The 25,383-nt window shown below is 53.2% G+C and overlaps 1 protein-coding gene across 1 annotated transcript in view; it reads left to right on the forward strand.

Moving 5' to 3' along the window:
* The window catches only part of LOC123754673 (origin recognition complex subunit 3-like), a 194,658-nt gene that overhangs the window by 149,570 nt on the left and 19,705 nt on the right, over window positions 1–25,383 (forward strand). Inside the window, exon 6 of the mRNA XM_069320246.1 lies at window positions 22,035–22,271. Within this exon, the coding sequence (XP_069176347.1) occupies window positions 22,035–22,271 (237 nt within the window). The remainder of the gene's footprint in view (window positions 1–22,034; window positions 22,272–25,383) is intronic.

The raw sequence follows: 25,383 nt of genomic DNA on the forward strand, positions 1-25,383 counted from the left end.
GTTCTGGCTCGTGGTCCCCGGTAGGCCTAGAACTCCACCCACATGAGAGACTGGAGCATCCCAGCCCTCTTCCCTCCCACGACGACGACCTTATATATTAGCTGCAAGTGGCTCGTTCTCTTGTCTACTGAAAGCCACATTTTTAAATGAGACGTCATGTATCCTGTGCCTCACTTAAAGACTGATTTTCACGTTTACATTTTCTCCTCCACAGAATGGCTACACAAAGATGAAGAATTATCAGTGTTATATGACGAATTAGCTGTAATTTTAGGACGCTTGAATAGTTTGGACCAGCTGGACCAAGTAATTGATAACTCGCCATCTGAGGAACTGCCCCTCAACATCCAATCATCTGACAGATTTCAGTTAAAGGAGGTTAGTCTCAGAATAGTGTAGAGTGGCTTGTGTTTTGTGACAAGGTTTTCAGTTGCCAGTTGCTGGTCTTAATTTGTATCAATAGGAATGTCTTGTGATCAGGTCTTAAATGTTGTGCATTTTGTGTAAAAACTAGTAACCCAGTTAATATACTCAAGATAGGTCAATGGCTTATCACATCAGAGCCAGAACCTTGAGGCACCACTTTGCAGTGTCGGGTTTAAATTCAGGGAGCCAAGCTCAAGCCAATAGGAAGACCTCTGAAGTGTTAACTTCTTTGGTCCACACTTCAAAGCCTTGGAAAGTTTTGGAGCCCCAAAACACTCCATTATTGGAACATTCCACTATGCTTCCTGATGGTGAACAATAACCACCCACGAATTTATTATATTTTATTTCTAAATCTGACTTTATTTTTGTCTGTTTCCATTAGGCAATGCTTGTTGTCCCAAATATTCTAGTGGCTATTTGTTGTATTTCTTCATTTTCATATTATTTTCTGTGGGGAGCCCCTACGGCTCCCTGGAGCTTATCGGGCTAATGTATGTTATGTTAGACCGGGACATTAGCTAAGGAGTTCAGACCTACCAGGGACCAGCGCCAGAACCTGGCCCCTTCAGAGAGGTTTCAGGGAGCAATGGCCCTGGAAAACCCCATATGGTTGGGGGTTTTCCTTATCTGCCATCGACCAGGGTTAGGCACCCAGAAAGGTAGGCGTAACAAAACAAACCCCACATGGTAAGAAACTACAACAAAAACCGAACAGAGAGGTAGAAAACTCCCTACAATCCCAAGGAAACAAGCAAACAAGCAAACATCACACTTTACTGCCGCGCCGATCGTCCGCGCAGCCCTCCCCACCCCGGGAGGGGGAGGGGGGAGCCCCGGACCTACCGCGCCGGCTGCCAAGCTTCAGTTCGTTCGCTAATGTCAACCGGGATTGACGCTTCTCTGGCCTCAGTTTCCTAGGCGGTGTTTGCCTTGTGTGGCGTTCACTGCCGTGTGTTGTGGTGTGCGGTGGCCAGGAGTACTTCATCAGTGCCGGGGCTGCATGTGCTTAGTGGCTGACTTCCCTAAGCGCCCTGTGAGTACTGCCCTTGCGTAACAGGGTTATCTTCCCTGGGGCGTTCGGGAACCATTCCCGTAGAGGTTCTTGCTGCTCGGCATTTGCCTCGCCCTTGGGGCCAGCTGGGGCTTGGGGCCCTAGTTTGGCCCTGGGTAGGGATTGGTATTGTGCTGGTTAGGGCGTCAAGGTGTTGCGCAGCCTGCCACCTAAGCGGCGGCCGGTTTCTGTTGCCTCTGGAGACGGTGTACTTTTGCGGGGTTTTTCTTTTGTTTTTCATTTTCTTGCCTGGTGGGGGTCTGCCTAAGGTGGTTATAGTTCCACTGGTAGTGTTTGGCAGCCCTCTGCTAGGCCCCCGTGCTTGTACACGTCTCAGGGGTTTTCAGTGCTATAATCTACCCTCTTGTTATGTTTGGGTTTCTTAACCGGTTAGCAACACCTTGCCCGGGCTTCCCGTAGTTGTTACCCTACGGGCCCTGGAAACCCCTGTCTGGGCTCGGGGGACCATTGAATGTGTCTTCCGGGTTCCAACCCGTCTTGAACGGGATCGTTGGTTGCTGTTCCCTTGTCTCCGGGTGACAGTCGCCATTTTTACCTCCGTCATGCTGCCTGTTGGGTCACTGACACCTTGACCCGGAGTCTTGCGAGTGATTCTCTGCTTGTTCTCCAGTACTCTCCTGATGTTATTACTGTTCAGAGTACAGGCGGCATCCGTGTTGCAAGCTAGGTTAGGTTGCTGCAACATGCTAGGTTGGTTTCCCACTCGAATGCCCCGTGGCCGCCCCGTTTGGTTAGGTGCTGCTCGCCCCTTTCTCTCCATGTTCCCGGCTCCGGACCGTCTGCGGTTTTCGGGGTCGGGGCGGGGTTCAGTTGCGGCAGAGACTCGGGCGGTTTTCGGGGGATGCCCCGTTCGGGTTGGGGACGGAGGTTTGAGCCTGTGCCTCCTGCCAAGGCTTCTGGGTCTTACCAGCGGCCCTTTCTTGTTGCCTTTCCCATGGGCTCTTGCTTTTCTTTAAGGGCGGAGGGCTTGGAGGACGGCTCTGCCCCGGGGCCTCTGTTGTTGGTTCCCGGGGCTGTGGGGGTTGCCTGCTAGCAGTTCTGGGGCGGTTTTGCCCCTTCAGGGGTTTTTCTGCTGTTGGGCGTCGTTTTTCGCCCTTCCAGTCTGCTAGCTTCCCACATTTGCTGGCGTGTTTTTGTGTATTAAGCGTCAGTCACAGCCCCTGCTGGCGGCCATTTTCGTCTGCCGGTTTCCCGGCGTGGCCACCAGGGCGGCGTTGAGGTTTGTTTACATGCGTCTGGGTGTGCGAGCGAGCGTCTCTGGTGAGTTTTCAAAAAATTTGCAGGGTTTTTGTTCTCCTGTTGTCGTTTCTTTGTTTTTCTGGTGTTTTCTTGCCGTTGCCTGTTCCTCTGGGAACGTTTGGGTGTTGATTTTGGGTCTGAGCCTCTGGGTTTAGGCTCAGTGCCCCTGGCTGGTATGCTTGCTCCCACACCTTGCCCCTCGGTTTTCGGTCTGTTGGGACTGTTTTCCCAGGGCGTTCTGCTGGGGTCTGTGCTTTGCCTTTTAGTGGTGTTCTCCGCCGGCAAATGTGGTGGTTTGGGCTCCCCCTGGTTCGATTCTGGGTTCCTTTGGGTTCCTTGGTTTCGTTCTGGAGGTTTCTTCCTCTTGGGCCCCCTTTTGTGGGTTCAGGGGACTTTGTTTCCTCGTGTGACCCGGTTCTGCCTTTTGGGGTTCCGGGGTCTTCCTGGCTTGCAGACTGAGCTTTTTGGGTCTTGGCACATGTTGTGGTTGTGCTGGGACTTTGTGGTTTTGCTGTCGAGGTGGGCCTTTTGATGCAGTTTTGTGCCTTCTTTGCCTGGCCGGCGTAGTGCTCTTTGCCACTAGTCGGCGGCTTGTGCTTTTACAATATATGTCCTCACCTAGTTGTGCTTGTGGGGGTTGAGCTCTGGCTCCTTGGTCCTGCCTCTCAACCGTCCGTCAACAGGTGTATCGGTTCCTGTGCCTCTTGGGCTCTGTCATGTCTACATGTGACATTGTATGGGGGTCAGCCCCGTTACTTGTGTGAGGAGTCGCCACATTACTTCTTAGTGCTTTCCCGTTCCCATTCTGACACTCAAAAAAAAAAAAAAAAAAAAAAAAAAAAAAAAAAAAAAAAAACTTTAATTCTCTCTGTGGCTCTTTTGGGTACTCAGTTTCCACCTGTGTCCCCTAGTGCGTGTGCCCCTTGTGTTACATAGCCTGTCCTTCTCAACCCTGTCGATTCCCTTGGGTATCTTGTATGTGGTGATCAGGTCTCCCCTCACTTCCTCTTCCAGCGAAGTGTGGTTTCATTCCCGTAGTCTCTCCTCATGACTTCGGTAGTGTACTTTTTCTTTCTGAAGGGGTTCTGTTCCCTTCTCTGTTGACTGGGCGCTGGGGGAGCAGCTTGCTCTGTTGCCTCTCGCTTGGTCCCGCTGTTGGTGGGCGCTTTGGGTTGTCTTCCGGCCTCTGCTGGCGTCGGAGGACGGCTTCTCCCCCTTGGGGGGGGTTCAGAGCTGGCGGGGTGGGCTTCTTCCTTGCGCTTCGTCATTTCCTCTTCGTGGGTGCGTGGGGCGTGGTCGATCCGCCCCATCCTTCTGGGCTTCCCGTCTGCTCTTTGCAGTCATGAGCTTTTCCTGTCTGCTCTTTGCAGTCATGAGCTTTTCCAGTCAGCAGTTCTTCTGGACTACTTCCGTCTGCGCCCTGGATCCTCTGCCCTGCTCGGAGGACTGTTGTCTCCTGTTTGGATTCTGTTAGGGCCGGGTGCATGGATGGTGGACCTGGACCTCCAGGTCACTTCTTGGCACGTTCCTCTCCAGTTTTTCTGGGGCTAGCACGGTTGGTAATTACCTATGTGTACTTACCTAAGTGTAGTTACAGGATGAGAGCTACTCTCGTGGTGTCCTGTCTTCCCAGCACTCTTTGTCATATAATGCTTTGATTATAATTGTCATATTGTCCTATAATGATTGTCATATGTCATAATATGTCTTAATATGATTGTCATACAATGCTTTGGTGGTGGGGCTTCAGGTTTGCTGTTTTTATTGCATTCCCTATTTTGTGAAGGGCACTTTGTATACTCTTTGCATCTTTACCGGATCTTAGTGCCCTGTCTGCGTCTGAGATTCGGTGTCTGGCCTACCTCGACGACTGGCTGGAGTGGGCTCCCAGTCAGTCCGCTTGTCTGCTCGCCAGGGGATGGTTCTTTCCAGATCGCTGGGTTTGGTTTCCTGGTGATCTGGAGGTTTTACCTTCTGTTTCCGTCCCGGGTTCGGACCTGGGCCTCGTTTCAGGCTCTTGGGCCCCTCATTGTCTTCCCTCCAGAAGTGTTACTGTGGCTGTGGTCCCGCCTTTGGCTGTTCAGGAGGGGGTCCCGGGTTGCTCAGCGGTTGCTTGGGCGGTTGTGCGGGAGTTTGCACTTCGGCGTGCTTGTCTGCCCGCGGAGTCGGGTTTGGCTCCGGCGTCGGTTGGTTCCTACGGAGACTCCACTTCCGCCTCTTGCATTCCTTGGGTTCCTCTGGGGATCTGGTGTTGGTGCTGCGTCACCAGCTTCCTCTTTGGGGTTTTCGGGGTTCCGTGCCTTGGCGGCTCCCCGAGCCTTCGCTCGATGTGTTCACGGACGGGTCGTCTCTCGGCTGGGGCTTTGTGACCAGTGCTCACCAGGTCGGCCGAGGTTGATGGAGTCTGTCTGTCCGTCGGGCTCACAGCCTGGTTCAGGTGTTCATGGCTGTCTGGTTTGCGCTTCGGAGGGTTTGGGTCACTAGGTACTCTACCATTCAGCTCTGTTTGGACTGTTCTCTGGTGGTTCTTGCCGGAACCACAGGGGGTTTGGTTAACCGTGTGGTTCGTGTCCGGGGTGTGTCCTGCGTCCTGGTGGACAGCTGTCTCGGTTCATTCCTCTTCGTGGGTTGGCCAGTCGTCGCCGATTCGTTTTGTTGGCTCTGTTGGGCTTGTGGACTCCTGGCCATGGACGTCTTCGGGTCGGCGTGGTCTAGGCGTCGCCCGTTTTGTGGCGCCCTTCCCACCTGCGAGGACTTCACGGTGGAGGCTTTCGGCAGGCCTGGTCGAGGTGGGGGGTACCTGTACCTCTTCTCCCGGTCCAGCTGTTCCTTCGGGTTCTGGCTCAGTTGCTGCCCATTCCCACGAGAACAGTCCTTATGGTTCCACTGTGGCCGGCCCGGCCTTCTTTTCAGACGCTGCTTGATAGGTGTCCGTACCCGGGGCGTTTTTCCTGAGGCTTCGCCTCTTTCAGCAGGCCGAATCGGTCCTGTCCGTGACTGGTTCGGCCTTCTCTTTGGCTCTTCGCGTCTGGTATTTTGACGCAGGTATCGCCATCTCTATGGTGTTCAGGTGGCTTTGTTGACGGTGTCCCACCTGCGAGCTTCGTCTTGGAGAATGTATGACGTTTATTACGTCTTCTCGCGTTTTGTTTCCCCTCCGGCCTGCTCATGAGTCGCCTGAGCCATCCTGGTCCTTGTTCAGGGTGCCTTCTTCTCTTCCCCTCAGTTTGTGGTAGCCCCTTCGGTTTCAGTTTCCTCCTCTTTGGTACTGGTGGTAGCTTTATTGGTGTGCAGCCTTTCTCTGTCCTGGCGACGGTCGAGACGGCTGCTTTCCGGAGGGGTTCTTGGGGTATTGGTACTTGTTTGGTTTGGCCGGGGGGTGCGTCCTGTGTTGTCCAGTTGTGCTTTTTGCTGTTGCCGGCGTACCGTGCCTGGGGATGCGCTGTGGTTGATCCGGTTTCTTCGTTCTCTGTTTTCAGGGCTCGGGTCTCCCAGGTCGTCCGCAGTGTTTTCCTTCTTCCAGCCTGCGGTCTGTCTTTGCGCCCGTGCTGTTCAGACGTTTGCAGCTTTTGCTGCTGTGTTGGTGACGTCTCGGGCTCATTTCGGGCGCAGGGATTTGTGGGTCGCACAGGTTTTTGGCCGCCCATCCATATGTGCGTCTGTTCTTGGGCGTTCTTGTTGCCTTGGGTCGCAGGTTTGCGACCGGTTGTCTTGGCTTTGCGTTGCAGAGTTTGTGGCGGCCGCCTCCCGGGTTAGCCCTTTCTTTTCCTTCTCTTTGGGTATGAAGCTCCAGGGAGCCGTAGGGGCTCCCCACAGAAAACCAGCGTTGAATGTAATGAAACGCCATTTTCTGGGTGAGCCCCGGAGGCTCCCTGGAAACCCTCCCTCCCACCGGTCGGCGGTTTTTTCGCGTTGGTTGAAGCTTAGCTTCCGAACTGGAGCTTGGCAGCCGGCGCGGTAGGTCCGGGGCTCCCCCCTCCCCCTCCCGGGGTGGGGAGGGCTGCGCGGACGATCGGCGCGGCAGTAAAGTGTGATGTTTGCTTGTTTGTTTGTTTCCTTGGGATTGTAGGGAGTTTTCTACCTCTCTGTTCGGTTTTTGTTGTAGTTTCTTACCATGTCGGGTTTGTTTTGTTACGCCTACCTTTCTGGGTGCCTAACCCCGGTCGATGGCAGATAAGGAAAACCCCCAACCATATGGGGTTTTCCAGGGCCATTGCTCCCTGAAACCTCTCTGAAGGGGCCAGGTTCTGGCGCTGGTCCCTGGTAGGTCTGAACTCCTTAGCTAATGTCCCGGTCTAACATAACATACATTAGCCCGATAAGCTCCAGGGAGCCTCCGGGGCTCACCCAGAAAATGGCGTTTCATTACATTCAACGCTGGTTTTTTGTAAACTGTAAATATGTAAGACTTTGAGTATTGTAATGCATATTTAATTATTTATTAACCATTGCACTGTGCTGGCCGACAATACTCTCGGCTGGCGGCGCGCAGGCTGAGAAAATACGATTTTAAGATATCATACAAATCAAAACCCGTGTGCGGTAGGTTGGGTATGAAATGGACTCCTGGGACCTCCTGTGTGAGGCAGCCATCTTGAAAAAAATCCAAGAATGCCCTAGGGCTGCTAGTTGGCTCAGTTCTGAGTGAGCAACCATGGGTGGTGCACGCGCCTCTGGTTCCTATTTCCTTGTCAGACGCGGTGTTGAATGATCGTTCTCTGTTGGTGAAATTCAGACCTTATTGTTTGAAGAACATACGGATCATGATAATGATGAAGCTAAGCACAATAAGGACCTAACACAAGGGTCGGATACAAGTGATGTAGCACCGATGTGGACGATACAGCAAACGTATCCAGTAGTGGCTGAGCGCCACCCATGCTCACCTGTCATCACCAATTTTTATAGATGATATTATAGATGAAGCATTTCCTGGGTTCAATGATGATGCCTCTTGATACAAGTAGCATAGATGAACAGAGTTAGCAGCTTCCATGGTGATGTTTATTGCCAGTGGTGGTGGTGGCAATACATGGAGCACGGGTGAATTTGCAAGGGAGGACTGTGATAATTTTGTAACACATAAACCACAATTGGATGATTCTGATGTTGGTGTTGCACCCACTTTCCCATATACTGGGGAGGGGATCGGTGCAGCACGCGAGACATGTGATCCTGTGGTCCTGGGTTCGATCCCAGGTGCCGGCGAGAAACAATGGGCAGAGTTTCTTTCACCCTATGCCCCTGTTACCTAGCAGTAAATTAGGTACCTGGGTGTTAGTCAGCTGTCACGGGCTGCTTCCTTGGGGTGGAGGCCTGGTCGAGGACCGGGCCGCGGGGACACTAAAAAAGCCCCGAAATCATCTTAAGATAACCTTAAGATCTTAAGAAGAAGATATGAGTGTTACCAGGACAGATATGAGATACCAGGACAGAATTTTGTCATTGAGCATTTCCTAGATCTTTTCAAGACTACCTTACACTTCACAAGCTTGGCTACATACCACTTATGGGAACCAAAGCCAAGGGTGTACGTGAGTGCATTGTTTGCAAGCATATAGAACAAAGAAACGGGAAGCGAAAATCTGTGTACCTGGTGCATCGAGTGCAAAGTTGCTCTGTGTACCATGGACTGCTTCTTTGATTATCATTCACTTCCGAAGTACTGAGTGTGTAGTACAGTGTGTGAAAGTGCACATATTGTAAATATATTTAATTTTGAACAGGTAATATTGTGACAATGAACATTTGTTGTGAACCCATTAGTGAGACATGTATCACAGTTCCTTGGAACATTATAAACGTTCTACTGTACCATGTATATATATTGTAAAGGACACAAATGTACATCATATTGTAACACTGTAAAAGTGTTTGGGTTAGTTTATTTAAAATATATATAGAGTACACGAGTCACAGACAAGGATCTGAGAGGCGCCAGTTGTCTGCCTGAGATCTCACACCTCTAACCGTTAATGACCCCAAGTGACCTGAGGTCAGATCATGATAATTTCACCTTGCTTCCGCTAAGCGTATAATTGGAGCCGGGTAGCCTTCAAACATGCCGACGTTTAAGGAGTGGCTTGGTAGTGCCGGAGGCTATCTACTTGTGGGCGGAGTTAGCTACTAGGTTCCCCAATATAAACTCGGAGAGCTATCCAGCATGAGGCATTAACAGACAGAACGGCAGTCAGGATTGCAGAAGAGACGGCCTAGCAGGAAGGCTGTCGGCCGGCAAGGGCGGGAGTCTCTGTCAACTACAGACCCCCCCCCCCCTCTCTATTCAACTTAGACTCAGTCCTCGGTGAGTGAACATTAAGGTGACTTGGTCGTGTTTACATATGTTGTGTGATGATCAGGGGCAGTCAAGTTGTAGGGTTCTCGAATTCTTGGATGATGACTCACTTTGCATATTAAACTGGAACATTTTAATTGAATTGCTAAATTATGATACTTCATGTGAAATATAATTATGAATTTATTATTTAAATTGTGTTTAACTTTGTTCCCTAGAGCTTTGAGTTGAGGTGAGAAAGCCTCTGTGGTTACTGGTTTCATGATATTAACGAGTACATGTTTGGAGTTGATACATGGTACAGAGGGAACATACTAATAATGATCTCTTGATAACATCTTTTGAGAATTTTGTGATACAGACAAGTTCCATTCCTTGTCTTGTATGTAATGATCATGAATGGATGGTGGCAGCATTTCGTCTTCTACTATCTACTCTTCTACTTCTATCTACTCTTCTACTTCTACCTATCTACACCTCTCCCTCCACCCATCTCTAAACTCTCACTTTCAACTAATGACCCTCCTCGCTCCTCCCACCTCCCTACCTCTTACCCCAAACCCTCACTAATTACTTCACTATTCATTTCTTTCCTTTCGTTTCCTCTTATACGTTTGTCTATTAGTGTGGCAATGATTCTGTATTCTAGAGTTCTCTCTAGAGTTTCGGGTAACTGATCAAGTTACGACGCCTTGTAGTCTTAGCACCTAGGTAGTCAAATACCTAGGTTACAAGGTGTTGAACGAGAGAGGCTGCCTTAGGAACTCTGGAGGGTGCTCTAGAATAGTTAGCTAACTGGAGACGGGATAACGGACTAGAGAGAGCGGTTTCCCCCGGCTTCGTTAGTTAACTGGGGGGTGGAATAATGGACAAGATAGAGCTATTTCCCCCACCCCCCGTTACAATATACTACAAATAAAACTAAGTATAAAGCATTGAAAATTCATTGAAAAAATTAATGTAAATATATTTGTGGCAACTCGTGAGTCATAAATGGCCCGTGTGACAGCCTGTGGAAGCTTCCTGCACATACGCACAGACCCTGATGATGTTTCATTGCACTTTCTCCACGTGCCACAGTCAAAGTAAGCTTTTTCTGGGGGGAGCCCCGTCAGCTCCCGAAGCTATCTAGGCTGAATGGATATGTATAACTTTCTTGCATCAGTCAAAGTGCTAGGAGTTCTTGCGTACCAGGGACCACGAGCCAGAACCTGACCCCCTCAGAGAGGCACGAGGAGCAATAGCCTATAAAAACTCCCTTGTGGTTGGGAGCATTCTATGTCTGCCATCGACTGGGATAGGCACCCAGAAAGGTAGGTGCCCCCAAAACAAACCCCTATTCTGGTGAAAATGTTGCTACCAAAAGCCGAACGAGTGGACAGAACTCCCCGAACAAAAATATCAAACTAGCATGACATCATCACGTCGCCGCGCCACTGTCTGTGCAACCCCCCCGCCCCCTCCCTTCCCGGGAGGAGGAAGGGGGAGCCCCAGACCCTTCATGCCGGCAATCAAACTGGCAGTTCTTGGCTGATGGAATTACTGGCCGGTCTAGTGCCTCTAGCTCCGGTTTTTGTTTCAGTTCTATGCATTGTGGTGTGGACTGTCTCTACCGGTGGGGTGTAAGCCAGGAGTGAGATTCCACAGTACTCGGGCTGGATGCGCTTAACCTTAAGGCTTATCTTCCCTAGGTGTCCTGTAAGTACTGCCCTTGGGGCTTGGGGCCACCTTCCACAAGTCACCTTGGGTTCTACCTCCACTGTGTCCTTTACTGCTCGATACTGGGCTGCCCTTGGAATCGACTGGGGTTTTGTTGCCCTGGTTTGTCTCTGGGTAGGTGGTAGTTTTCGTCACTGGTAGAGGCGCGGGGTACCATACAGCTAGTTTTCACCAATAACAGTGGCCGGCTCTGTTCCGCCTGGGTACGTTGTCCTCTTGCAGGGTTTTTCTTTTGTTTTTGTTTTTGCTTGGTTGGGGGAGGTCTGTCTTTATGGTCCCCCTTTACTGTTCTAGGTGTTTTTATTTTGATATTTTCTGTTGGTGGTACTCCCCGCTTGGCCCCCGTGAGTGGACACGTCCCGGGGGTTCAGCTTTTAGAAGTTTGTTTGGTAGACTTGGGTGCCGGTTCATGGTACTCTGCCTGGGCTTCCCTTAGCATGTACCCAAGGCTAAGGGCCCTGGGAAACCCCACGGGGGCTCCGTGGTCCTATGGGTGTGTGTCCCCGGAGTCCCCCCTCGCATCCTGCGAGTTTGATGGTTGCTCTGTCCTCTTGTCTCAGGGTGACACTCACCGGTTGTGCCTCCGCCATGCTACCTGATGGGTCAGTGTTTCTTGTGACCCGGAGTCATGTGACGGGTGTTGTCGATACGTTCTCTCGTTCACCCAGGCCACTAGTCATAATAATCGGGTGCAAGCGGTTGCTGCGTTGCTTGCTGGGTGTAGGTTGCTGCAATGCTCTTGGTTGTTTGTGGCCCCGGATGCCCCGAGGCTGCCCTGTTTTGGTTGTTGGGGTCCGGACTTGGGGGAGGGGGTCGCTTCGGCTCTGGCTCCTTCTGCTCCTCGTCCTTCCCCTGCTGTTCTGCACACTTCCTCCCTTGCTTCCGGCTCCGAACCATAGGCGGGTTTCGAGGTTGGAGCGGGGTCTGGTTGGGTTGAGACTCGGGCAGTCTCGGGGGATTTTCCTCTTCCGTGTTGGCGGCGGAGGCACTCGAGTTGGTTCCTCCAGCTGTGCCGTATGGGTCTGACCAGTGGGCTCCCTTCCTTAGTGTTTGTACGGCTCCCCCGGCTTTTCCTTGTTAAGCTGGGGCTTTGGGGGTGCAGCTCGGCCCTGGGTCTTGCCGTAGAGGTTCCTGGGGTTAGGGAGGAGTTGCCTGGGGGGCCTCGGCCCCATTTGCCCCTCTTGGGTCTTTGTACAGTTGGTGAGGGGCTGGCAGTTCCTCAGAGTGGGGTTGTTCCTTCCCCCATCTGTGTTCATGTTGGTTTTGGGTATACAGTACACCTCCCTGGGTTCGGTTCCATGTCCCTTCGAGTTCACGTTCCTGTCGTTCCTGGGGGTGTGTTTCGCCCATTTTTCTTACCCTTTTTGCGCTTACGTCACGATACTGTTCCCTTTGTATCGGCATCCCTGTGTGTCCCTTGATCAGGGGTATATTTTTGTCCATATGTACCTCCGTGTGTTTGTGCTTACTTGTCATGGTTCTCGTTGGTTCACTCGTCTCTTCTTACCTTTCAATATTATTGGAACGTCTGTTGACTTCCGATGTGGTTTTCCTTCTGGTCTTTTGTCGGCCTCGTTGGTTACCTTCCGTCCTCTGTCTTCTTTCGCTTCAGTTTCGCCTTGTTTTGTTTTTGCGTCGTCTCTCCTTCCAGTTTCGATGTTCCTCGTCTTCGTTACGTATGCCTTCCTGGTGTTTGTACGATGTGTGTATACGATGTGTGTATACGATGTGTTTGCACGATATGTGTGTCCACCTGGTGTACGAGCCACCCCACCCGGTGGACAGGTGGTACGTTTCGTACCTCGCGCGCTGGAGCCGGGGTGTGCGTTTTGTTTATGGGCAGTATGCTCGTGTGTTCCGAGGTTTTCTTTGGCTTCTTGCTCGTTTTCTCCCTCCAGTCGTAGCCCTCTGGATCCTGGGGGTGTTCTGGGTTTTATATATGGGGGCATCACTTCGTTCTTTCCTCTGCTTCCGGGTGTGGGATGCCTCGGAGTGGCGCCTCCTCCTCCCCCTCTGTACTGCTCCTTGTCTTCTGCGGGACGCGCGCCTCTGGACGTATTTCTCCTTAGACTTCCAACTTTTGTTCAGGTAACGGTACATACAATGCCTACTGCCTCTAGTATGCATGGCGTTCAAACGCACCACTAGCGATGCTCCTGGTATGTTACTTGGCTCGCCTGTGTTGTGGCACTGTCGTGTCTCTGCTCTGCAGGTGAGATTGTCACGTCTGGCGCCTCTGTCGGCAAGGTGCTGGTTCTTGGCTTTTTGGTGGGGTGCTTGACTAGTTATGCTTGCAGAGGTTGAGCTCTGGCTCTTTGGCCCCGCCTCTCTCCTGTCAGTTGACGGTTGTGCAGTTTCCAGAGCCTCCTGGGCTCTATCTTATCTGCGTTTACTCCTGTGGGTGGAGTCTGCCTCCCCCACGTAGCTTCCTAGTGCTTTCCACTTTCTATCTCTTCTGACTTTGATCAGGTTCGTTTTCATGTCTGTGGCTCCTTTGGGTACTCAGCTTCCTCCTATGTCCCCTTGTGCATACGAACATATGACATAAGAACATAGGTAACTGCAGAAGGCCTATTGGCCCATATGAGGCAGCTCCTATTTATTACCACCCAAACCCACTCATATACATGTCCAACCCACGCTTGAAACAATCGAGGGACCCCACCTCCACCACGTTATGCGGTAATTGGTTCCACATATCAACAAACCTGTTACTGTACCAGTATTTACTCAAGTCTTTCCTAAATCTAAACTTAAACAATTTATACCCATTGTTTCTTGTACAAAACATGCCTCAAGGGTGGCATGTGCCACCCTTGGTCACTGCTCCATCCTTGTTTACTGTCTCTTCCCCACTTGGCGGGGTTGCGTCGATGGCTTCTAACAGGGGTGTTTGGTAATTACCCAAGTGTAGTTACAGGACGAGAGCTACGCTCGTGGTGTCCCGTCTTCCCAGCACTCTTTGCCATATAACGCTTTGAAACTGCTGACGGTCTTGGCCTCCACCACCTTCTCCCCTAACTTGTAGGGGAGAAGGTGGTGAAGAAGGTGTAGTGTGTTGTGTTTGGTCACCTTGTGTGTCTTCAGTGGCTTTCTTTTGTCCATGTATCTTGTTCTTTGTTGTCCTGTGGGGCTCTGCCCCGCATTTCAGTGCTTTTGATTTCGTTTGTTGGCACCTGGGTCTTTTCTCTATCTGGACACTCATTCCTTGCCTATCTTCGGTGCCTGACTGCACCCTGCTGTCCATGAGGTCCCTCGGGTATGTACGGCCTCCACTACACATGTTGTGGTTGGTCGTGTGCATTACTTCCCGGCTGCTCCTTGATCCGTATTCGGCGTTTTCCTTGCCTATTTCCGTTTTTCCTCCTCCTATGCTACACTTGTCTGTGTATCTGGGTCGGTGCTTCTTGACTATCCTGATGTTGGGTGCTCAGGTGGGTCTGTCCATGTTCAGTTCCCTGCTTTTGGACTTCTCTGGTGTTCCGTTTTGGTTCTGAGTTCCTACGATTTTCTTTGTGACTTACTGCAGGCTTCGGTGTTTCACTGTCTGTGGGGCAGTCCGCCGCTGCTGCCTTACTGGTGCCTTTTCTTGGAACCGGTAGCTGGGTTCCGGTCCTGGCTCCGGTTTTTCTTTGATCCTTTTCCGAAATGGCTATGTTTGCTTTCCTGCGGTTAATGTCCTACGTAGTTCTCCTCTTGGATGCCTCAGGGACGCTTGCGTCTTTCTTCCCTGCTGGAGCTGGTTATGTTGTTCCTTTGGGTTGCGGGGTCGCTGTTTTTCGATTCGCGTTTTGCGCTTTCATTGATGGTGCTCATTTCTCGTCGTTTGTGTCGGCACTGGTAGGTTCGTTATTGGTCTCTCACCTGCGTGTTTCGTCTTGTGGGCAGTGTGTGGTTTTCCTAGCGGTCCTTCCGATTTCCTATCACTTGCGAAGGGTCCTTCGTTCTCGGATAGGGTTGGCTTGTCTTCCCTTCGGGGTTGTTCCGGGTTCGTCGTCTGGGACCGTGTACTGTCACCTCCTATTGGGTGGTGCTGGTGGAGCAGCTCCAGCTTGCGTTCAGTGTTGCGGTTCCTTCTGCTCCGTTCCGCTTGCTGTCCTGGGTATTGTTTCACCTCCGGCCTGCTCTTCAGTTCTGGTGCTGTCCTGGTCGTTGGCCTGGGTGATCTATCTTCTTCTCGTTTTGGTCTTTGGGTTGCTGCTTGGTTACTCTGGCAGAGGGGGGGGGCTGCTTCCTTTGTTGTTCGGTTGCAGTTTTTTTGCTGTTCTCTGCACGTCTTGGCATCTGGGGTCGTGGATGCGTTTTGGTTGTTCGCGTTCCCTTGCCTCGTTCCTGTTCGGGGTTCGGGTCTGCAGGGTCTTTGTTTCGTCTGTGGTCTTGGTTTTTTAGGTTAGGGCGCGTGGCATCGCGCCTCCTGGATCCTTTCCTATTTTCCTTATTTGTGGTGAGGTAGTTGCGGGGAGCCATAGGGGCTTCCCTCAGAAAACCAGCGTTGAATGTAAATGAAACGCCGTTTTCTGGGTGAGTCCCGGAGGCTCCCCGGCATCCTTCCCTCCCTCCCAGTTGGCCTCATTTTTTGCGTATTTTGACATCCAGCCTAAGAACTGCCAGTTGGATCGCCGGGGTGGAGGGTCTGGGGCTCCCCCCTTCCCCCTCCCAGAGAAGGGGGGGTTGCGCAGACGGTGGCGCGGCAACGTGATGACATCATGCTAGTTTGATAATTTTGTTTGGGGAGTTCTGTCCATTCGTTCGGCTTTTGATAGAAATATTTTGACCAGAATAGGGGGTTTGTTTTGGGGCGTCTACCTTTCTGAGTGCCTATCCCGATCAATGGCAGACATAGAATGCACCAAACCACAAGGGGGTTTCTATAGGCCATTGCCTCTCGTGCCTCTCTGAGGGGGCCATGTTTTGGCTCGTGGTCCCTGGTAGGTAAAAACTCCTAGCACTTTGATGCCAGAAAGTTATACATATCCATTCAGCCTGGATAGCTCCGGGGAGCCTCCGGGACTCACCCAGAAAATGGCGTTTCATTACAGTTAACGCTTTTTTTTTTTTTTTTTTTTTTTTTTTTTTTTAACCCTTTAATTGCGCATCGCATCATATGATGCTTTGGAGTACTACGCAAGATTTAAACGGCCCGCAGATACACGGGGTTCACCGCACCTTCATCAGGGCTCTAGTAAACAGACGCCATTTTAAAAAAAAATCGTGGGCCAAACTCCCGGGTGTTATTGGCCTCAGTATTGAGTGAGCAACCAAACCTGACGCACGCAGCATGAACTCACAGCACTGCTGTTCAGCTTGTGACCACAGCATCGCCTAAAAATGCCATAATATTCTTGTTCATGCTATTATGTAGCGATGATATTATTACAGAAGACCCCTGACTGATAAAACTGACCAGAGTTCTGATAATAGCAGGATTGTGGTGATATTTAGCGCTGTGCTCCATGGAGGGAGGAGTAATGCTGTGGGAGGGAGGGTAGTTGCCTTATCTTCTGACTGTGTGTGGCCACCTTTTATTGACTGCACTCACCATACCAGCTTAGTGGTTCGCTATGGTGAACACAAATGTAGATACTTACATATAACGTGTGCATAGAGGGTATAAACAGCGAGATGGGTAGGTTGGGAGCCGCCATTTTGGTGAGGGAGGAGCGTCGTCTGCAGGACTTAACTTGTTTACTGATGACCACGATGGTCTTTGGGCACCATACCAGTTTACTTGTACAAGTATGGTGAATAAAACAGGTACTAGTAGATACTTATATATAATGTGTGTATATAGCATAATAACACCACACAGTATTGTTGGAGGAGAAATATTAGTGCGTCTGGCCTTGAGGGCGGCAGACATCAGCTGACTGTGTGAGGTCCTACGTCTTTGTGCCTTTACTCACCATACAAGCTTAGATGTACAGTTATGGTGAACAAAACATGCAGATACTTATATATAACCTGTGTATGTAGTGTAATAACCGACAAAGTATTTGTTCACTGTTTGATGAACACAATTGAATCAACAATATGCACACCATATTTTTGAGTACAGTGATGATTCACTCATTTTATTATATAAATAAATCACACTACACACTATTGAATAATATTACAGCAAAAAACCAGCGTTGAATGTAATGAAACGCCATTTTCTGGGCGAGTCCCGGAGGCTCCCCGGAGCTATCCCAGGCTGATATGCTAATGTCAGACTTTGGCATCAGTCATGTGTATGGAGTTCTTAGGCCTACCGGGGACCACGGCCAGAACCGGGCCCCCTCAGAGAGGCAAGGGGAGCAATGGCCTATAGAAGCCCCCGTGTAGTTGGAAGCATTCTATGTCTGCCATCGACCGGAACAGGCACCCAGAAAGGTAAGCGCCTCAAAACAAACCCCTATTCTGGTTAAAATTGCTACCAAAAACCGAACTAGTGGATAGAACTCCCCAACCGAAAACAAGCAAACTAGTGTGACGTCACACACCGCCGCGCCGCTGTCTGCGCAGCTCCCCCCTCCCCAGGAGGGGGAAGGGGGAGCCCCAGACCCCCCGCGCCGGCTACCCACTCCTCAGTTCTTGAGGCTGATGCTATAGGCGATGGTCGTGTGCTCTGGCTCCGGTGTCGCTACTGCACTGTGCTTTGCGTGTGGTGTTGGTTTTGTGGGTGCGAGAGCCAGGAGTTATCTCCAGTACTCGGGCTGCATGCGCCTAGGGCTGCCTTCCCTAGGTGCCCTGTAAGTACTGCCCTTGGGGCTTGGGGCCACCTTCCACAGGCTCCTCGGGGTCTGCCTCTGCTGGTCCGTTTTACCTTTCGGTTTTTCGGCCGCCTGTTGGGCTCTTGGGTGTTCTGTTCTCCCTTGTTACGAGCAGGTAAGAGGCAGTTTGCACTGGTAGGGGCGCAGGGTGCTGCTCAGCTTGTATTTCCCGACATCGCGGCCGGCTCTGTTCCTTGGGGTTCGCTGTCCTCTTGCGGGGTTTTGTTTTTCTTTTTGTGTTTGCCTGGTGGGGGGTTCTGTCATTTTATTCAGTTTGTTTTTGCCCTTCCACTGTTCTCCTCGGTGGCGCCCCCTGCTAGGTCCCCGTGAGTGTACACGTCCCTGGGGTTCAGCTTTAGAAGTTTGCTTGGTAGTTTTGGGCGCCGGTTTGCAGCACCCTGCCTGGGACTACCTGAGCGCGAGTCCTCTTAAAGTAAACGCTCAGGACCCTGGGAATCCCCTAGGGGGCGCGTGGGTCCGATGGATGTGACCCCGGAGTCCCCACTCGCTGTGTGCGAGTTTGAGGGTTGCTCGGTCCCCTTGTCTCAGGGTGACCCTCGTTGTGCTGCTTGCTTGTGACTCAATTTACCCAATCCTCTGATGATTCTATTCGGGTACAAGCGGCGCGTGCGTTGCAGTCTAGGTTTCGTCTGTTGCAACGCGCTCGGTTGCTTCCCCGGATGCCCCGGGGCTGCCCCGCTTTGCTTTTCGAGACCCGGACTTGGGGGTGGGGGTCGCTTCGATCCTGGTTCAGTCCGCACCTCCTCGTCCTTCCCCTTCTGTTCGTTCTGGTCCCCCGCCCCTGCTTCCGGCCCCGAAGCGTCTGAGGATTTCGGGGTCGGAGCAGGGGTTACTTGATCTCGAGACTCGGGCAGCTTCGGGGGTTGCCCCTTCCGGGGGGGCGGCAGAGGCATTCGAGTCTTGTCTCCCGGCCGAAGCTTCAGGGTCTGACCAGTGGGCCCCCCTTCCTCCAGCTTTTCCGGCTGCTCCGTCCTTGTCTTGTGGGGTCGGGGCTTGGGGAGAGGACTCGGCCTCGGGTCCTGTGGTGAAGGACCTCAAGGCTGGGGAGGGGCTGACTTGGGGGCCTTGGGCCCCGCTGGACCCCGCCTGGGTTTTTTTTCCCACTGAGCGGGGCTTATTGTTACAAGGAGTGGGGTTTTCTTTTCCCCCCTCTGCGTACGAGTTGGATTTGGTGTTGGCCCCTCCCCGGGTTCGGTTCCGTGTTCCCCCGGGTACGTCGGTACCGTCCTTCCGGAGGTTTTCGGCTTATCGCATCCAACCTGGTGTGGTGCGAGCGGCCTTTGCAGCTTACCTCCTGCGTGACCCGGATTATGCCTCGGAAATGGATCCGTCCACGTTCAGGTTTGGGACTTCGTTCCCTTTCTGGCTCCGTTACGAGGTTCCGGAGTCGTCCTGGCTAGCAGACTGCCCCTTGTTTGGTCTGGATTCCTGGCATTCCTTCTGTCGTTCCCGCACGCTGGAGTGGCGGGAAGCTTCCACGGTGCTTCAGGTTTTCCTGGGGGGCGAACTTGAGTACCTGAATGAGTGCTTGTTTGCCCCTGCCCTTCCCCGCGATGTGGGCGTTATTCAGCTCCATATGCAGGTTCCCTCCCTTTCGGCGGCGCTCGTTGCGGAGGGCTTGCGTGCCCGGGGCCTTTTGAGTTCGGCCTTGCGGTTCTTTTCCCTCCTGGAGCTGTCTTCGGATTGGCTCATGGAGGATGTGGGGACGCTTGGGTCCGTCCCGGGGTCCGGCACCTTGTCCTCGGCTGCGCGTTCGTCGGCTGCCTTGTTGAAGATGTTCACGCCGATTTTGCGGGATGCGGTTTCCCTGTTTTATGCTTCCCGTCTTGCATGTCGTTAGGCGGTGCTGGGTTCCTCCGTGGAATCTGCTTGGGCTCTGGCTCTTAGGCGTTCTTCACCTTTTTGTCCTCTCCTGTTTGGGGAGTCGGCCGTGGCGCAGTTTATTCAGGCTACGTCGGCGGCTTGTCGTCCGATGTCGGACTTGTTGGTTTTCCGGGGGTCCCGGGGTGGGTCTTCCCGGAAAGGTCGTGCCAGGGCTCGGGGTTCCTCTCGTCGTGGTAGGCCTCTGGTGTCAGGTTTGGGGTTGGCTCTTCCTGCGGACCCTCCCTCGTCTGGTCGGTGTGGTGTTCGCGCTGTGCGGGGTTCTGGGTCTCGTAAAGGTCGCCGGCCCTTTCGCGGTTTGCCCCCTTGACGGGGCGATGGGGGGGGGCGGCTTGCGCTGTTTGCCACGCCAGGGCCCACGATTCGTGGGCCTTTCGGGTCGTGTCTCGCGGCCTGCGGTGGCGTTGGGTGGCCCCTCCTCCCTTTGGGGGGTCGGGGCTGGCAGGGCAGGTTTCTTCCCCTGCATTCTGTCGAGTCGTCTTGGAGTGGGTACGCTTGGGCGTCGTCGAAACGACGTCATCCCTCAGATGGGTTTCCAGTCTGTTTCCGGTTCCGAAACGGGACTGCGCGGACCTGCGGTTCATTCTGGACTTGTCCCGTCTGAACCCCTGGGTTCATTGCCCCTCCTTTCGGATGACTTCGCTGTCTCAGGTTCGGCTCCTCTTGGAGCCGGGAGCTTGGATGGTGTCCCTGGACCTCCGGGACGCTTATTGGCATGTCCCGATTCATCCGCGGTTCAGGGACTGGCTCGGTTTTGTTGTGGGGCGTCTGAGTTACCGCTTTCGTTGTCTCCCGTTCGGGTTGAACCTGGCACCTCGCGTGTTCACGCGCCTTACACGGGTTGTGGTGGCTCGTTTGCGTCTCCTAGGTGTTTGGGTGTTGGCCTACCTCGACGACTGGCTGGTTTGGGCTCCCAGCCAGTCAGCTTGCTTGCTAGCCAGGGATTTGGTTCTTTCCCAGCTCGCCGAGTTCGGGTTCTTGGTGAACTGGAGAAAGTCCCATCTGGTTCCCTCTCAGGTTCAGACTTGGCTGGGTCTTGTTTGGGACTCTCGAACCGCCTCCTTGTCTCTCCCTCCGGAGTCTCTCCTGCGGCTGCAGTCCCGCCTTCGTCTGTTTCTGGAGGGTCCTCAGGTCACCCGGTGGTTGCTCGAGGGGCTGTGCGGGAGCCTGAACTTCGCGATGGTGGTCTACCCGCCGGGTCGGGTTTGGCTTCGACGGCTGTTCTGGTTCCTTCGGGGTTCCCCCTTCCGCCTCTCTCGCGATCGCAGAGTTCGACCCCCGGGGGCCTTGCGTCGGTTGCTGCGTCACAGGCTTCCTCTCTGGTTTTTCGGGGTTCAGTGCCTTGGCGCCTACCCGAGCCCTCGCTCGATGTGTACACGGATGCGTCGTCTCTCGGCTGGGGTTGTCGCGTCGCTTGGGTCATTCCTCTCGGCCAAGTGTCTCGTCTTCGTCTTGACTGTTTTCAGTTTCTTCTCCATAATAAGCCCTTGTCTGTCTTCTCCTTGGGTAATTAGCTTCAGGGATCCACAAGGGGCTTCCTCCAGAAAAGCAGTATTAAATATAAAGAAAAACCTCCTCCTGGGAGGGCCCTGGTGGCTCCCTGATTGCCCTCTCCCTCCCGTCCAGGTTGTTGGTTGGTTGGTTCTGCACATTTGCTCCACAGTTGGTGTGGAGAGCTAGCAGGAACTTGGAGCTCCAACTTTCTATCCCCCCAACTGGCATGGGGGTGGGAGGAGTTGGTGCTAACGAGTTCGTGCTAGTTTCCTGAGATTCACTCGTTTGGTTACCTTGTGTGTGGAAGTTCGTTAGGTAGTTTTGAGGCTTTGGTCATTTTAAACCCAGCAGTAGTCTGTATTTGTTCACTGGCTTTCTTAATTATTTCCCAGTGGGGGTGGCGGAGTGTCACCTGCTCTCCGCCTCTGTGTGGGGGGCCCAGGTTCTGGCTCTGGGTTCTGGTATGCCAACAGTGGGGGTGGCGGAGTGTCACCTGCTCTCCGCCTCTGTGTGGGGGGCCAGGTTCTGGCTCTGGGTTCTGGTATGCCAACAGTGGGGGTGGCGGAGTGTCACCTGCTCTCCGCCTCTGTGTGGGGGGCCCAGGTTCTGGCTCTGGGTTCTGGTATGCCAACAGTGGGGGTGGCGGAGTGTCACCTGCTCTCCGCCTCTGTGTGGGGGGCCAGGTTCTGGCTCTGGGTTCTGGTATGCCAACAGTGGGGGTGGCGGAGTGTCACCTGCTCTCCGCCTCTGTGTGGGGGGCCCAGGTTCTGGCTCTGGGTTCTGGTATGCCAACAGTGGGGGTGGCGGAGTGTCACCTGCTCTCCGCCTCTGTGTGGGGGCCAGGTTCTGGCTCTGGGTTCTGGTATGCCAACAGTGGGGGTGGCGGTGTGTCACCTGCTCTCCGCCTCTGTGTGGGGGGCCAGGTTCTGGCTCTGGGTTCTGGAATGCCAACAGAGCTTCACAGCTGATGTGACTTAGTAGGTGGCAGCTATATCAGCAAGGTAGCTTCAGGGAACCACCAGGTCTCAACCAGAGTGGCATTTTGTATCTTGTATTAAAAATATTGCTTAATTATGAATTCTAAACAAAAAAAACTATGTTCGTGTTATTTTTTCATGCTATTTTTTCTCAGAAATTACTTGAAATTGCAAAGAAGAAAAACAAGAGACCAAATGCTTATGAGCTGCTACGTTCAGAAGTATTACAACTGCTGTCAAATGTTTTTGAACTACACTTACAACCTGTAAATAAACAGCCACCTCACGAGATACTCTTCTTCGAATCTTCGTCGTCAGTGAAGCAACATCTGGTGGGCATGCCAAGAGCTCCTCTCACTACAGCTTTGTCAAATCCCCACCACTACTTACAGGTGAGTTAGTTGTATTATGCTTCATGTTGCATGTTTCCAAGTACTGTACAGTATCCTTTAATGTTTGAATGCTTTAATATTCTGAACTGTCGGCACGTTCCCGGCTCAAACTATTCCGGACATCTCAATGTTCTGCTCGGCAACGCCAAAAATGTTTATTCTTTTTTTGGGGGGGAGCCCCTACGGCTCCCCGGAGCTATCCATGGCTGATATGGATACCCTAACTATTTTGCATCAGTCGATGTGGGTGGAGTTCTAGGCCTACCGGGGACCACGAGCCAGAACCTGGCCCCCTCAGAGAGGCACGGGGAGCAATGGTCCATAGAAATGCACATGTGATTTGGAGCATTCTATATCTGCCATCGACCGGGACAGGCACCCAGAAAGGTAAGCGCCACAAAACAAACCCCTATTCTGGTTAAACAACAAAAATCGACAAACGAGTGGACAGAACTCCCCCAGGAAAACGAACTAACAAGCATGACGTCACGCGAGCCGCGCCGCATGTCTGCGCAGCTCCCCCCTCCCCGGGAAGGGGGAGCCCTTGACCCCCACGCCGGCGATCCCCGCCCCAGTTCCTCGGCTGATGGGATCATGCACGGTCGTGTGGCTCCAGCTCCAGTCTTGTCTCAGTGCTGTGACTTGTTTGCAGTGCTGCTCTTACGGTGGTCGTGTGAGCTGGTAGTAGTATTCTCAGGTGCTCAGGCTGCATGTGCTTAGGGTCACCTTCCCTGAGTGCCCTGTAAGTACCGCCCTTGGGGCTTGGGGTTGCCTTCCACAAGTCACCTTGGGTCTACCTCTGTTGGCTTTTCGCTGCTTAGCGTTTGGCCGCCCCGAGGGTTTGGGGGTTTCACTCCCTTGTTTACCTTGGGGTAAGTGGTAGTTATCGCACTGGTGGGGCGCAGGGTACTGCGTAGCTGGTTTTCACCTATGACAGCGGCCGGCTCTGTTCCCTCTGGGTACATTGTCCACTTGTGTGTTTTTTTCTTTTATTTTTGTTTTTGCCTGGTAGGGGGGGTCTTCCATGTGTTTCCCCCCCCCCTATATTAGGTTCGTTTGTGTGGTGGCACCCCCTGCTTTGCCCTTGCGAGTGGACACGTCCCGTGGGTTCAGCTTTAGCAGTTTGCTTGGTAGTTTGGGGCGCCGGTTAGCAGTACCCTGCCTGGGATAACCCTTAGCAGACCCAGTCTAGGGGCCCTGGGAAACCCCCCGGGGGCTCTCAGGTCCGATAGTGGAGACCCTTGCGTCCCCTCTCGCTTTGGGCGAGTTGAGGGTTGCTCTGTCCCTTGTCTCAGGGTGACTCTCCTTGTTTTTGCCTCCGCCATGCTGCCTGTTGGGTCGGTGACACATTCGACCCTTGAGTCCTGCGAGCTTTGTTGCTTGTTCGTGACTCCATTCACGCAGTTTGCTGATGAATTCCCGTGGGTGCAGGCAACTCGCGCGTTACAGGGTAGGATGTTGCAACGCGCTCTGGTTTGTCACTTACCCGGACGCCCCGATGCTACCCAGCTTGTGTAGGGACCCAGACTTGGGTGGTTTTGGTCGCTTCGGCCTTGGTTCCCTCCACGCCCCCCTTGTTTTTCCCCCTACGCGTCTGCAGGCTTCGGGGTCGGGGCGGGGTTACAGGTTCTGAGACTTGGGCAGTTTCGGGGGTTGCCCCGTCCGGGGTAGCTGCGGAGGCATTTGAGTCTGTTCCTCCGGCCGATGCTCTGGGGTTTTGACCAGTGGGCCCCCTTCTCTTTCAGCTCTCTCGGCTGCCCCGGCTTTTTCTTGTGAGGCCAGGGCTTTGGAGGTCGACTCGGTCCCGGGGCCTTGTGCAGAGGCTCCTGGGGTTGGGGAGGAGCGGCCTTGGGGGCCCTGGGCTCCATTGCGCCCCGTCTGGATTTCCGTCCTTCTGAGCGGGGCTTACTGTTAAGAGGAGTGGGGTTTTCTTTCCCCCCTCTGCGTACGATTTGGGCTTGGGTTCTGCTCCTCCCCGGGTTCGGTTCCATGTCCCTGTGGTTTCTTCGGTTCCGTCTTCAGGAGGTTTTCGGCTAACCGCATTTCTTCGCCTGCGGTGCGGTTGGCCTTTGCTGCTTCCTCCTGCGTGTCCCGGAGTTTGCCTCCATACTGGTTCCTTCTGTTCTGGACAGGTTGGGCTCCTTGTAGCCGTTTGGGCTCCTTTGTGACCGTTTTGGCTCTTTTGTGGCCGTTTGGGCGCCTTTGTGGCTGTTTGGGCTCCTTTGTGGCCGTTTGGGCTCCTTTGTGGCCGTTTGGGCTCCTTTGTGGCCGTTTGGGCTCCTTTGTGGCCGTTTGGGCTCCTTTGTGGCCGTTTGGGCTCCTTTGTGGCCGTTTGGGCTCCTTTGTGGCCGTTTGGGCTACTTCTCGCCTGGTTGGGCTACTTCTCGCCTGGTTGGGCTACTTCTCGCCTGGTTGGGCTACTTCTCGCCTGGTTGGGCTACTTCTCGCCTGGTTGGGCTACTTCTCGCCTGGTTGGGCTACTTCTCGCCTGGTTGGGCTACTTCTCGCCTGGTTGGGCTACTTTCTTTTGCGTTCTGCGCATGCGCCGTGGGAGTTTGTTTTGGTTCCTGGCGGAGTGCACACGTGTTCTGCTCCAATTCTCTCGGAGGGGGCTTCGCCTCTCGCTCTTTTCTTATTCCCATCCGTGCCCCGTTGCTTTGGGGGTGTTCTGGGGTGCCGCTGTGTGGGATTCATGAGGTTTTTCCCTGCATTCTAGGGTGGGGAGCCTCTTTCGCTGCTCCCCTCCTCCTCTCCAGCATGGGCGCACTGGCCGCCTCCGGCGGATGCGGCCTCGAACGCTTGCGTCATGGCCCTTCAGGGCCTATGTTCTGCAGGTGAGTTGGTGCGGTTTTGGCGTCTCCTTCGTCCTGACGCTGTTTTTGTTTTTGGGAGTAGGAATGGGTGTACATACGTACTTGAGAACGTGGACCGTATCACCCGAGGTGCCTAACGCAGGGCTATTAGCCCATACTGGGCAGCTCTTGTCCTCTCCACCTGATTCCTTCCTCGGTTCATGGGTGTCTGCAGGTGGCCTCTTGTCCCTTCCGAGGCGGTTCCTGCCTGTACTACTCCTGCCCCTCTCCTATGTTTGTCTAACCTTGCTTGAGTTCGG

Source organism: Procambarus clarkii, unplaced genomic scaffold, assembly GCF_040958095.1.
Source record: "Procambarus clarkii isolate CNS0578487 unplaced genomic scaffold, FALCON_Pclarkii_2.0 HiC_scaffold_107, whole genome shotgun sequence".
NCBI classification, from domain to species: Eukaryota; Metazoa; Arthropoda; class Malacostraca; order Decapoda; family Cambaridae; genus Procambarus; species Procambarus clarkii.